General features: G+C 34.4%; 1 protein-coding gene across 2 annotated transcripts in view; it reads right to left on the bottom strand.

Moving 5' to 3' along the window:
* Nucleotides 1–236: 236 nt before the first annotated feature.
* LOC110037498 (brefeldin A-inhibited guanine nucleotide-exchange protein 5) overlaps nt 237–15109 on the bottom strand; it is a 61384-nt gene continuing 46511 nt past the window's right edge. The window contains exons 25-33 of one of the 2 annotated variants that reach the window (XM_020742154.1): nt 10200–10556; nt 8699–8865; nt 8343–8617; nt 8032–8192; nt 6777–6896; nt 6571–6707; nt 6174–6501; nt 1458–1553; nt 237–756 (exon numbers count right to left, since the gene is read on the bottom strand). In XM_020742154.1, the coding sequence (XP_020597813.1) occupies nt 694–756; nt 1458–1553; nt 6174–6501; nt 6571–6707; nt 6777–6896; nt 8032–8192; nt 8343–8617; nt 8699–8865; nt 10200–10556 (1704 nt within the window). In that variant the 3' untranslated portion in view covers nt 237–693. The remainder of the gene's footprint in view (nt 757–1457; nt 1554–6173; nt 6502–6570; nt 6708–6776; nt 6897–8031; nt 8193–8342; nt 8618–8698; nt 8866–10199; nt 10557–15109) is intronic. The other variant, XM_020742155.1, reaches the window with a different exon arrangement.

The following is a 15109-nucleotide window of genomic DNA, read 5'->3' as shown; positions in this document are numbered from 1 at the left end:
GTAATAAAATGATAAATTTTGCTCTTATGAACTTAACATACTTTTTAAATATCATTTAAGATCATACTAAAAATTAATTAATTAATTAAAAGTCCCAATAAATATGATTTTCAAATCTTGTAATAAAATGATGAAAATAAAAAATAGGCCAAGCAAATCTTCTTAGAAGTTTGTGGGCATTTATCACAAAAGGTTATGTGCTCAACAAAATTCAAGAGATTTTAAAACCATAAAAATTAATCATAATAGCTTTCTATAACAATTTTTAGATCTCCAAAAATTACATTATAGGCCTTCATACAAGATTGTGGACCTCTACACATATCTAAAATTGAAAATATTTATTAATTCCTCCCAAAAATGCCGTTTCCATCGTCCATTTTCTGCTGCCTCCACGAAGTCAACTAGGTAAATTATCATTAATAATAAAGAATGGCAATGAAAAATACATTGAAAAGGAAGCCTAATAAAATCGATTTCTTCTATGACTTATATTCTGAAAGAGGAAGATACGGCTGGTCAAAATGAGGGGGGTTCGAAGCCAATTTGAGCAGCATAAGTCTTACCCAGAATCAACACGGCAAACATAAATGGTGCATGCAACTATCCAGGCTTGATCATCCGCATGTTCGTACTCGATTGGAGCCAGTAAGAGCAGAGAAAAACTCGTAAAATGGTCGTAACAAATGAAATCTAAGGTAAAAGAGGCGCGAGCTGTACGCTGACTAGATCGCCAAGAGCTCCACGGACATCCATCTGTAGAACATTTGCTATGCATTAATTGAAACTAGAAATATCATCTTTTCCAATAAGGTAAGATTAAGTATATTCACAGATTAGGTGATTATGATAAGTTGATAACGAATTTCATAGCAGGAAAATGACCAACAAGAAGGGTTTTTTTTTTACTTTAGATAACACTCATCTTTCATAAAGAACTTGAAGTCAAAAATGTTTTTCGTTTTGGATTTCAATTTGCAAAAGTAAATAGAATTCAAGATACAAAAAGCCGTAGAGGAAAATAACATTAGCTTGAGCCATTATAAAAGAAACATATTTTTGGTATAGCAACAAGGTTAAATTCATTATATGCAACTAAGCAAATGCCATGTCATTTCTGGGCACAAGAGTAGACCAATATGTGAGAACTTAAAATTTGCTCCGAGTACTTGTGGCATACCACGCAATCAACAATTTGCATGTCCGGTTTGTCATAAAATTGATGCTGTGTTATGTAAATATAGTATGCATAGTTCCTAGAATTATGTCCACTATAATAACCATCCCAGGCTCAAATGAACAAATAGAACACAAGAAATAAATAAATATTTTCCTCCTAAATAAACTATAGGCAACTACCATTAGAGATCCAATCTAGGCAAGAATATCTGTTCGAGCATCAAGATGACTGCGCAATTATGGAATCATATAGATGCATATTTTGCGGGCTTACTTACCTGATCACAACACACGAGCTTTGTTATCAGAGGATAGAACTCTCTTAGATGCCTTTTAAATATTTGGTTGTCCATGAGACACATGCCTTTGAGTACCTGGGGGAACAAAAACTCTTAGTCATCGCACACAACCGTGGCCTTTTAATAGAGGCAGAATGAATACAACAGTAGTTGGTATAAGTTGGCATGTATTTTATGAAATCTAGTAGCATGTAGTGCTTAAGGACCAAAAGGGTGCTGATTAGTGTTGTAGATAGTACAATTGATAGCACAATCAGATCAGCTATCTAAAGCATTGAAAACTTAAGGGATCGCATTATAGACTGTTATTTCTTCTGTACTCGGCAAATAAACTGTTTTAAAGTAAAGCAACCAGTGTTGTCTAGGGGGAAAATAAAGTTAATACTAGCAGGAACTATATTTATATATTCAGATTGATGCAGTACAAGAAACCAACTACAAGTTCTAAGTATTAGTCCTTGTTTGGATTAAAATAGAAATTTAGGTTGCCATTTAATGTCTATCATGGTTTTTCATAAATTTTCTAGTAATATTTATCAGGTTCATGATATTGGCAAAACTTAGCTTGCATCGAATTTAGAAAAATGGGCACAACTTGTTGACACAAAAAAAAGGTTAACTCTAACTATTAACTCAAGTGACATGAACTATTGTGCAATAAACAGGCAAATAGAAGTATTAAAACTCCAAAACCAGATAAGAGAAGAAATGAAAGCGAGTCTCGTGATTTAAGGAAACAGAAGCACGAAAATTATTTGTGCCTCATTTTGGTACAATAAGAAAGCTCTCTCAAAAAGTTGTCAACAGTTGTACCGAACACCAAAGAATTTGCTTCCAACCAAACACAACAAATTTGCAAGAAATCTAAGATTTTACTTTTCAATTCAATGATTTTTACATGCCTCAATATTCCAATTTATAATCACAAAATTCTCAAAATTGACAATTTTCTTGTATTAAAAAAAACATCCCAAGCATATACTTTCTCAAAACCTTTACTCAGTTTCAATAAATCACGAGAGTGAATAGCATAATCCTATAACAAAAATGGCAATCTCATGATTTCCAATCAGCTACAGTGACATGGGCGTAATAGGGAAGCCGTGCAAAATATCCTGGCTTTCTTCGTTTCGACCGAACCAATCCAGATCTGGGAGGGCCGATCAACCCTTCTACCATAGTTTGGCACCTCCTTTTCATAGGGGGATCCAATCCTAGTTATCTAGCGTTTATATATATTTCCTTTACCTTAGATTTTCAGCTTTTGTTCTGTTTTCTATCAAGACAGCAGTTGGCGTCTCCAATTCTCCCTCCTAGGGTTGTATCTAAAGGCGAGAAGGTGCCCCGGCTGTAACTAATCGTAAAGTAGTATATCTCTTGTTCCCTGCTCACCGCAACCCTACCTGCACAGCTACCATCCCCTCTCCAGTCGGCCACCCCTTCTAACCCCTTTCCGGCCACTTCCTTGCTACCTGCTCTCAGCCAGGTATGAGTCCAGCCCTCTTGCCTGCTGTCTACAGCCCTTAACCTGCCTACCCGCACGCCATGGGTCGGCCCTCCTCCTCCTTGTCAACCCAGCTTCTGGCCACCTTTAGAGTCATGTTTTTCAGGAAATAATAACTCTCAAACTAGCATCATCATTCAACGAAATGCTACAAGAAAAAAATTAAAAGTGTGCAAAGCCCATTGTTTTTTTTTTTCTTTTTCTTTTTAAATTTTTTTGACAAACTTTACATGGTGAAATGATTATCGTGACATTCCTTCCTAGATTCACTTGGCAAAAGATATGCTCCATCATAACTATAATTATACCTCAACCAAAGTCAATTGAAATGTTCACAATATCGCCAATATGAAATTCTAAAATAAGAAAATTTTAAAGATAAATTAAATAAAATAATAAAATATTTTTTAAACACGAATCAGTCACTATTTAACTCATTGAAATTCTAACAGGTGGCATAATCTTACATATTGTTGTGAAAATTAATCACCTAACTTTCATCAAATCCATATTATTGAAGAATTCAACCCTTTTTCTTGTGAAATTAAATAGTTAAGACCTTAATTACATAAACATAAGACATTTACTTAGTAGTATCAAAGTTATTGTACAACATAAAGAATCTATCATAATCAAAATTTTCTACTTAATCTCATTAATTTCCCATTAAAATATCAATCATATCTGTCGTGGTTCTAACCATCATCAACAACTATGCGTAATGCATCATAAGGAATCTCAAATATCTTATTACAATGAGCATTTAAGCACAAGGACTCTTACAAGTATCTCATAAATATCATTAAAACCACATTCAACTGATTATGTTTATTAAAATTTTCCTTAAGAAAATGTGTAATTAGTGCAATTACAGTAGTAAATTTCTTAATGAATCATTAATAACAAATAGCCAAATCATAAAAAACACTTAATATAATGAATGTGAGTATGTATTGCCCAATTATTAATTTCCTTAACTTAGTTAATATAAAAAGATAAAAATCTATCAATTCAAACAAAAAATCCATAGAATATAATAAATGAGGAAAAAAAATGCTGTGAGGCATATTACTTGGGTGATTCCATTTATTCAAAAAATAACAAAATATACAAAGAGCTTAGAAAATGATTTTAGCGAGCAAGATCGAAATGAAGCAAAGTAAAATTGGTTCGTGACATATGCTTAAAACTAACTACCACAAGCAAAGCCAAAATAGAATTGGGATAAGATTGCTATGGAATTTATTATTAAGCTACCAAGATCAAAATAAAATCATGATGCTATAAGGGTTAACATTAGCAAATTAGTTATAATTGCACAGTTTTGCCAATCAAACAAATTGATGCATTTTAAAATGTGACAAAATTGTTAGTAAATAATTTTACGTAATAACATGAAACACCAAAATCAATAATTTCACATCAAGACGAAAAATATATATCCATATTATGAAAAAATGACCAAGAAGCTTTGGGAACCGAACAAACAATCAACATTACATTCCGACCTCAAAAGCAATTGCCAATCAGAATCAAGTCATAAAACATTTACTCGGATTATGTAACATTGATTTTGGGGAGCCTTGGAATTCCATTGATACAATTTGCTTGCAATCATAGTTTTTAAACAAATATTGGTATGAGCACTCCTTAAAAGGAAATTTAGAACCCTCATGTTGAGTAGAAATAAGAGCCAAAATTAATGGGTGTAAATTTAGTAGATGAATTTGCTGACAAGTATCAGTTGATTCAAAATGGATTAAAGGGCTTTAAAGATAAAATAAAAAGCATCATCATGATAAGTATCGACCAATGAAATTTGATGTGTTAGGCTTTGTATTCCTCAAGATTAGTTTTATGAAAGGTGCCAAATATTTTGATAATACTGGCAAATGAAGCCCATGATATGCTGGTCTTTATGAAATTACAAAGAGAATTCAAAAATATAAGTATAGAGTGTACAATGTCTTTCACATCTTTATAATACAGAACATCTAGCTAAGAAGAACAAAAATAGTTTGATTCAGATTTTATAGATCTTTAATCTGATCTTACATAAAGGTCATTAGGCCATAATGGAAGCATCTTAGAAATCAAGAGATTTCTTTCGTACAAATTTTGTGAAAGAATGATGGAAAACAAAGATACAAAGTAGGAACAAACAATGAGGGAATCTCATCCACGACTCTACAATTGAGGTATGAATTTTATAATTACATTTTAAAATGAAGAGATAATTTTTTTACGGGAAAAATGTACCAATTGTTGACAACAATGATAAGAAAAATTAAAGTAGGTATTGATGCTTTGCCATGAGCAGTACTAAAAAACTAAATTTAAGCTCTCTATTAAAGAGAGATAAAGACAGAGATGAGGTGTAAAAACAACGAAAAAAAATAGAGGGAGCACAAAAAAGATACAGAGTGAGTCAAGAGATGAGGAGGATGGCTCAAGCATGCCAACAAACAAAGTGTGTGAGAGAGAGAGAAAGAGCAAGAAAATAAGGCTGAGCAGGCACCCGAGCAGACACACTAAGCCGAACACGAGCCACAAATAAGACGAGAGCGATAATATGTGCCAGAGCTTTGAAGAGGTAGAGCTTTAGGCCCATTATCAAGTAAAATCGAAATTTTCTATTATATCTAAACCCTAGGTAAAATTAAGCCAAAATACATATATGAAAATTATTAAACTAAATTTTCTTTTATTTAAAACTATATATTTCATGTTATGCATATGCTTGACCATGGCTCAAAGCTTGGATGGTCAACAAAGTTTAAGGCTCAAACTACATTAGAAAAACAATATAAAATAAAATAACTCAAAATTCTAGCAAAGGAATATGACCGATTGTTTACACTCTAGATCTAGGAAGTACAACATTTTGATGCGTCAAAGTAAATGGGGAAACAAAACCCATGAGATAAGAACATAAGATTCCTATGTGAACCTTAAAAAAGAAAAAAAAGAGAATGACTGGGAAATTTTGGAAAACTTTTTACTTGAAATGTAAATCAAGAGATGATAGATCAATCCAAGAATTAAGTGAAATAACCTATTCAATAAGAAAAAATATGAATTGTTACAAGGATACTAACACAATAGTGTATAACATGAAACCATAAGAAGATGCAATTGCACAAGAAGAAGAGAATTAAAATTAAAGTTCTCACTATAGCTGAATTGTTTACCTTGACTACAATAGGAGCTCGCAAGTCAAGCACCCGATGCACCTCAGCATTAGAACTCTCTATTGTACCTGGCTGGAGATCAGAAGCTTCTTTTAGAATCTGTCCACAGAATGATACTAATTTCTCCTCTGCAAGCAATTTGAGCTTCACTTCTGGGTTTTTTATTTCAGTATCGCTTCTTTCACTCCTTGTCCCAATCTCATGGAAAGAAACATTAGTACATGCCAGTTCATCATTATCATAGCTGCTTCTTGAAGTTGATTTCTGCAAGATATCTAAATATACAGACGTTCCTGCGATTTCCTGGCGGAGAAGATTCAAAGGTGGCCTGCAAAGCAGATAAGATTAGGGCATTATAACCTCAAAAGTTGGGTAAGATTGAGTCACTTTTACATACCTTTCTGGAGGTATATGCTGCATTCGCATCCTGAGATTTGAGGGAGAATTATACGAAGCAGCAAACTCTAAAACTGATAGCAAAATATCCATTATTGCAATCTTCTGTGGAGCTTTTAACTTGCCCCAATATCTCATCTGCCAGGTTTCTATGGTGTCAAATATGACGGCCTAAAAAGAAGTACAATTGGCATGGAAAACACTTACCTGAATGTTATTAAGAACACCTAAAAGTAGCAGTTGAGTTACACATTTGCTCCTCACTGCCTCCATAAGTAGGTTCTCATCATCACCCTTATTGTAGATAGGCTCAACAGGATCATGCGTCTACAAATATTAAGAAAAATATAATGAAAATAATATGGATATTATTCCACCAAAGAATGAAAGAATAATGGCTCAATGTTCATCATTCTTAAACAGAACTCATTGGATTAACCAAAAATAGCAGAGAATAGGTAGAGCTGGGATAATGGATGCTCTCAATGATTCAAGTTAAAGCCAAAATGCATCACCTAAAACTCCAATGTAGAATTCAAAAAAATCAAATAATAATTTATGTCAGTGTACATTAACCTATACCAAAATTTAAATTGGAAGCTTGCTGCACTAATACAACCTTTTTTCATTCTAAATCCAAATTGGAAGCTTCGGCAATGGGTAAACCTTTCTTAATTAGGAGAAATAATGAAAAAAAATTGGATCCGAAGGCAAATTAATTTCTTCAGCTTGGGAAAATGCATTACAATTTTTATTGAAATTCAAAATTTCAGTTAGTTGCTAAATTTAGTAGCCCTATGGTTTATCCATTTCAAGCGAGACCTTACGAAATTGGTCTCCAAATTTATACGAACAAAAATAGGTGAAAGAACTTCAATGTCCTACATTACTAAAACTTGACTTGGCCTGTAAGGAAAATACATCCAGTCTCCCTAATACCATCAACTCCAGATAACTAAAGGTCACAAAATGAACATGCCCACCCAAAACAGCACAGAAAACACATCGAAAGAACAAAAACTCAACATATAAAGACCAGTGAATTTATTTAGGGTTACTCTGTTTTTTCTCCATGAGAACCTATCTTTAAAACTTGTGGAAGCTTGCAAAATTGGAAAATGAGCTGTAAAATCATCCAAAAATAATGTAAGGTGCGCTCATGGTGACTAGGAAAAGACAAGCAACCAATCATATCTCGCACTCTTAAATATTCTGAGAGTGCTATTCCCAAAGTCCAGCAGTTCTTCCAGCTTATATGAAAGCTTGAAAGCCCTTTCTATAACATATCACGTGTGCTATGCTCTTGTTATTCCACTGGGCAGTTAGAGCTTTCAAAAACAGAACGAAAAAAAGCTCCATAAAAAAGACTGTTCATCTACAAATTAACAAAACATGAGTACTACAAAATGTGTGCATGAATATATACTGCCATTTGACTCATGGATCTGGAAATAAAGTTTACCTTAGCAGGTGAAGATGGCACAAGCTCATCTGCAACTGCAATCCTCGACTTTGATGTGAGATTTCTCAGGAAAAGGTTATCCATCACGTTTCCGACAATCTTTTGACCAAAAGTTTGACTCCGTTGAAACCCCGCTTCAACAGGTTTTGTTGCATTCCCTACTGTTGATGACACAACCACAGAAACATTTTTTTAGATTTACAATATTTTGAAAGTGTTCAATGTCAGTCATCCTTTTCAACCTCTCTGGCAATAGAAAATGGCAATAAAGCCATTATCAAAAAAATTATTTACAAGATGCAATAACATACTTTTAGATTCCTCCTCTGAAATGGCTAGGAATTTCACATCTTGATCATGTTGCAAGTTTGTTGTGCTAGGATTGCTCTCCATAGTTTCAACCTCAGACCTTAAAGATGTCAAATGTAATGCTGTTGCACCATCGTTACCACCATTATTAGCATCCTTGAAGGAAGTCTCATGTGGACTGACATATAAGCCATCATTTAGCAATTTTTGACTCCTCAAGTTCTCAAATCCTAAAGAATTGAGAAGCTCAACGGGCTGAGTTGTGTAAGAGGCATCTCTGCTTGATCAGACTATGTTTGATCAGATTGCAAAAATTCAAAAAGAAAACACCTGTGATCTCAGTGCTATCAAATTATACCTTATATTTTTCAGTAAAGTATCCCAGTCATTGTCACTGAATTGGTGGCCCCCTACCTCAACAAGATGCACTAAAGCACCAAGAGAAATAGAAACAACAGTTTGGTCTGTCTTCTTTGCACAGTCAACAAGTAAACTTAATAGTGGTGGCAGCATGAAACATACCTCCTGCAAAATATCATAAAAAAGAAACATACTTCCATCAAATCTATTGAAAGATAACACAGAAATGAGTTGATTTGGTCATGACAATGGTTAGATTAGCATCTTCCTGGGGAGTACACATTATCACTTATGAAACAAAGGTGGAATAAAAATCAAGAAATGTGTATCCATTGCATGACTGCAGTTATCTATACAAATCAAATAGAAACATAGGAGCGTGACTTTCACTTTCCTGTCCTTGCAACTATGGTTTTCAATAAAAAACTCTAATGCCCATACAGATGCAGGCTTTTTCCACCTGTTATTGGACTACCGTCGTTCATTATACTAGATTAACTTGGTAAATTTGTTCCTTCATGACTAAAAATTAGTACTATATAGTGCATTTAACTGGCTGACACAACATTTTTGAGACATTTTTTTTCTCTCTTAAGCACCATGTAAGTCAAATATACCTACAATGGCCATAGCCAATCTTAAGTAAATAGACTCTTCATAATGAACCCTTAATCTCATGGCTAAACATCAAAACATATCCAAAAATAACACCTAGTTTACCAAAATTCATGTAAATATATAGAAATAGTAAATTTTACCAGTACATAAATTTAGATAATTAAACAATATATATGCATGTATATTCTAATATTATACATGTAAAATATTTCAATCTTTACAAACACCATCTGCAATGAGAGTTGGGCTTAAAGACAAACAAACAAGACTACATAGTGAGATTTTGCGAAAACATTTTGAATTTGTCCATAAAAACACATTATATTTCCTTCCACTTTAAGCAATATCAGCTTTTGAGAAATGAATTCAACAATGCTACAAGTCGTAAAATAGCTGTGCCATCTCTCCGCAATTAAGGAATGGAACCAACATCTGCTAGTTCACTAACATTGGGAGGTTCTTGGGAGCATTTTTTTGGGTGCTTTTATCAGCCCCCTGTAACACACAAAAAGGTCTATCTAAAAGTCATTAAAATCTTCATGTAATTTCATGTCATCTATTTGATAAGTTCTTATGATAAATGTGTGCATCATTGCACTTGACTTGCATCCGTTATGTGGGATATATTTTTTTAGGACAGCATGAACAAACAAATAAAATTGATTTATTTTGTCAAAATTAAATCTTATTGATCAAATATTAAATAAATATACCCACGCAAAGCACGGAGCAAGATGCTAATATATATTTCAATGTAACAAACTTTACAAATTCATGAAGAATTCACAATGCAATAGCAAAAATAGAAAAATACAACAAATATGCATGTGTGTGATGGTTCCCATTCCATCTAAAATATATTGAAGAAAGATATTTTGTACCTTGTAGAAGGTATTAAAGAGGTTGCACAACAACTGAAGTGAATGGATGCTAGTTTCACGGAGCCATCCATCCCCGGAGGAAATGAAACCATCCTTTCCAGCATATCGGACATGATCAAAAATTGGAAAGAGGACACGGTCAAAAATGCTCTCCCAAAAAGCAGAAGAGAATTTATGGCCTCGCTCATTTAGCAAATCAAAAAGCACTTCGAGTGCACAACTCCTAACTTCTGATCTGGAGTCCAAAGTTAAATCAGAAAGTCCAGCCAACATTGGAAACCAGTAATGCTCAGTAACTTCAAAGTTTGTCTCTGGGTCAACATCCACAGGTTTAAGGGCTCCACCTGGAATAAGGCCCTGGAAGGAAATCACACCACCTTAGATTTCTAGGTCCACTTACAAACCAACAGTATATTGAATCACGAGCCAAGAAAAAGCAAAGATAGAGCTTCCTTCTGCCCAACCTAAGATACGCTTAGAATAAAAGGCTTTTAAAAAAATGTATACCAAGGAAACAAAGTTTTAAAGCAATAAATAAAAAACAAAAAAGTTAGCAGCATTAATTCATCCCAATCAATCGATGCAATCAATTTAAAGTAATTCAAGGGAAGAAATAAATAAAGCTAACACTAAAAAAAAAATCTGGTATATGTACAAGTCAAATAACAATTTTATAGGATTTCTTAGTATTTTTTAGAACGAGTAATACTCATATAAAAGGATTCAAGTGAAGATTTATAGAGCCCCTAATTTGATTGCCAAAACTAAGCTTCTATGATGTTGCAAATGGAAGCCTGGAACTATAAAATTTTGAATTAGGTATACAGGCAACCAATTAAAATCTAAAATTATGTGCATCTGATAGAAAGAACATGACCATGGAAGTAGTAGAGTTCATGGCACCACATCGTTACATTGATTATCAACCGGTCTCAAGTACCCTTCTGTTGCAGATATAGCATCCGTGCCAAGGAAAGCATCATACAGCTTAAAAATTTAAAATGACTAGATAGATATAACTCTATTTTATGTGAAACAAAGAGAGAAAAATAGATATTTATGAATACATAGTGTTGCAACTGTGATCAACTCTTCAGATACACATAATGATTTCAATATCTCAACTACATGCACTTTGGTCCATGTTCCTTGAATGGTGCAGATAAAAATATGACAATGCAAGTATTCGATCACGATCTACCAGTTTAAAAACCTTAGCAGATATTTGCATGCATATATAACTGTAGCACCTGATTATCTTTTATTCCTCGCTATGTTTCAGTAACAAAGAGACATTTGTAAACAAAAATCAAATTAGAGTGATAAAGATTCTGTAAAGAAGAGAAACGGTCATGTGGCAGCAGTTGGCCAAAGAAGTGATCATTATCATTTTTTTAGGAACAAAAGAAACAAAAATTGCATGTGGGATTTTCTGTTAACATCTTAATACCAACTTGAACAATGTCATTGCCGAGTCCCAAACCCCGGATGTTAAAAGTGGAGGGTGCGTTAGGTAGTCAATAGCTTGTGTAAAATTTGTCGAAAAATCATGACATCAATTATTTTTTATCTTAATATTTGCTTAGCATGTAGGCTTTGTGAATGTGGTGACACAAGGGTTTTCCATTTTGTGTTTATCTTGATATCTACAAACACAGTTTTAGTAGTCCTGGAAGATGTTTTAAGGATCGGATTTAGTAAGGAGATGGTTATGGAATTACAAGAGAGAGAAAATGTGAGGAAGATGGGGCTTTAAGGGGATAGGAGAAGTTCGACAGCCGTCCAAGCTCAAAACAACGGTCTCGGCGAGTAATGGCTGTCAAGGGAAATCCACCACCTATTTCAGAATAAGTTACACGCATACGACTTGCAAATGAAAGATGATACAATACTACTAAGGGCGGAAAAATAAGAGAACAAAAGCCCAAATGCTTAAACCAAAGTAAAATGTACCCAAAATATCTTCTAAATACAATACTTAAACTAAGCCATCAAATAACCTTAATTCAATTCAAAATTAGTAAGGGACGGGCAGCCCTTAATCTCATAATGGGACAACTTGGACGAAATTGCCACCCTAATTCCTTCTTAAGTAATTCCTTCTTAAGTGAGGAATAATAACACTCGTTTTACTCTTTCCGAGTAGGAGTGTTTTCTTCTTCTCCTCTAGAGACTTCTGAGGCCTTGTATATGATAACAGACCAACAACGTTAATAGTAACAAAAATATTGTAGTCTCCCAACAGATCAATTTTATAGACATTGTTATTAATCAACAACACAATTTTGAATGATTCATCCGCTCTAAGCTTGGGGTTTCGAAAAAAAAAAACAAAAAACCTCTTATTCTTTAGTTAAATCAACACCAAATCACCCTCCTTAAAGAACATAACCTTCCTGAATTTATTGACTTGGTTCAGATACCTGATATTCTGCTTGGAATTTGCTTTCACATTTTCTCATGTGAAGTATGAATTTCTATGAATCCAAACACTACATCAATACTAAACTCAACAGTATGAAGTATCGACACTAACTCTAATAGCGTAAGAGAATGTTGCTCGTACACAATCTCAACGAAACTGTAATCAATGGACTAATTAGCAGACCAATTTTAGGCAAATTCAACTTGAAAAAGCAACAAATTCTATTGTTTGATATCTTTTTCACAAAACACATGAGAGGATTTTACAAACTACGATTTACCACCTCTGTCTACCCATTTATTTGTGGGTGCGTTGCTGAGCTGAACTAGAGCATTGTACCTAACTTACCTCATAAAGTTCTCGAAAGATGACCGAGAAATTTCACATCCCTATCAAAACTGGTCCTGGGTAAACCACAAAAATGGACTATCTTCTTCAAATACAAATATTTAATGTGTAGTGTGTCTATTATCTTATGACGAGGTACAAAGTGTGACATCTTGGAGAAGTGGTCTACAACGGCCATAAATAGATCCTTGATCCATCGTGTTCGAGAAAAGCCCACCACAAAATTTATGCTTACATCAAGCTAAGGTGACTTTAGAATGAGAAGGGAGTGTATAAACATGTTTTCTATCATTGACTATTAGTTAAATGATATCCTCTGCATTGTTTGGCATGTCACTCCTCATCTCATATCAACTTTTGCCAATAAAAGTTCTCCTTCACTAACAAAAGAGTCATGTCCTTGTGAAAACTCTGGTCATTCATCTATTGTAACACTCCAATAAAATAGGATCTTTGAGCAAACTCCAAGAAATGCGCAACCCACTCTAGGATAAATAATAACCATCTAATTTATAGAACTGCTCATATAGAATATCCTAACAAAGAACCCAAATCTTCTAGAATCCTCATCATTGGCATAGTTATCCTTCAAAACTTCAATTCCAGCCACCTTCAAATGCATGATAGTATATGTGATGACAACTTAGTACATCTGCTATTTTATTTTTGAACCATGTCATGTGCTTGAGCACAAAATAAAATGAAGAGAGAAATTTGATATGATTATTGGCAAGTTTCACAAAGAAATTAGGGTCAATAATAAGCTTATTTCTAGAGCTCCAAACAACTCAAAACCAATACAGAAATAATAGGCAACTACAATTTGAGAGATAGGCGATCTCTCCCAAATCCTACTATTCGAGAGGTAGGAAGTCTCTTCCAAACCCTAACCCTAAGAATCACAACCACAATCTCATGCATATCCCTAACCCTAAACATATTAGTCCTATTTATACTAAATAATAAATAACAAAGACTAAAATGCCTTTAGGTTAATAAATAACAATTATCCTTAGGCTAGGCGGGCATAACAATACTCCCCCCTAAAAATACTACCCTCAAGGTGGAAAAAAGTAAATTAATGTTGGATAAAGTTCTCTTGCATCCTCATCACACACTTTGAGAATCTATCATGTCCAATCCTCGCAATGGATCCCAAAGAAAAATTTTCATAAACTGAAAATATAGCCCTTTGATTGTTTTTCATGAATCTCTATCTTTGTAAGTGCTTGAAGTTGACCCCTAGATGGGCCCCAATATTTTTCTCCTTCAGCATCTCCCTCTAAAATGACGTCATATGAATCTTCAGTGTCGTGGTCATCGATGTACTCATGTAACTCTCCCAGATGTTGTTCTACAGGCCTTCTCCATCTGATTCCTGTCTTCAATCTGGGCTAGCTTCATCTTCTCCACCAATCCCCGCGGTCTAAATGGTCGGAGTGTTGCATGTATGTTAGGCTTTAAACCCTTCCTGAAATTCCCCTATATCTAATTCAAAAATCTCCCCAATCGTCCTGATAGTAGCTTGAATCTCTCCCTATACTCTATGACTGTGCATTCTTGAGCCAACGCAAATAATTGCTAGTACAGGTATCTTTCCCAAATGACTCAGAAGTATTCCAACAAACAATCCTTAAATTTTTCTCGCGAACGGATCGTATATCTATCTCCATAAACTAAAAGCATGTTAGGATTTTCCCCTCCAAATATAACCCTACGATCATGAGCATCACCTCCTAATTTAGCCCCCATTTACTGCAAGATATCGCTCCATTTGGGTCTCCCACCTCTAAGATCAGCATCTTCATTTTTCTACCCTAGCATCTCCGCCCCAACTTCTCCCTCCGCAGTTTCTTCCATATATTAAAGGTAAAACTCCTTCCTTCGATCATAGTCATACTCTATCTTAGCTTCTCTCCTTTCTTCTTCATGCCTTTATACCACTTGCATAACCCTTTCTCCATGTTTCAAGCTAACAGTCTCCCTCAAAAATCTCTAAACCAACCCCCATCAGAGCCCTACGAGGAGATTCTTGATGGTGGATCTTGTTTGATCACTTTCTCTTTCGATTTAGTCAAATGATTGTCCAGTCAACCCTTGGTTAGGATTTGCAAATTGAACCGCCGGAGAAGTCATG

The sequence above is a fragment of the Phalaenopsis equestris genome, unplaced genomic scaffold (assembly GCF_001263595.1).
Source record: "Phalaenopsis equestris unplaced genomic scaffold, ASM126359v1 Scaffold220379, whole genome shotgun sequence".
NCBI lineage: Eukaryota > Viridiplantae > Streptophyta > Magnoliopsida > Asparagales > Orchidaceae > Phalaenopsis > Phalaenopsis equestris.
The sequence above is the reverse complement of the archived record's forward strand: the minus strand, read 5'-3'. Positions and strand labels throughout refer to the sequence as shown.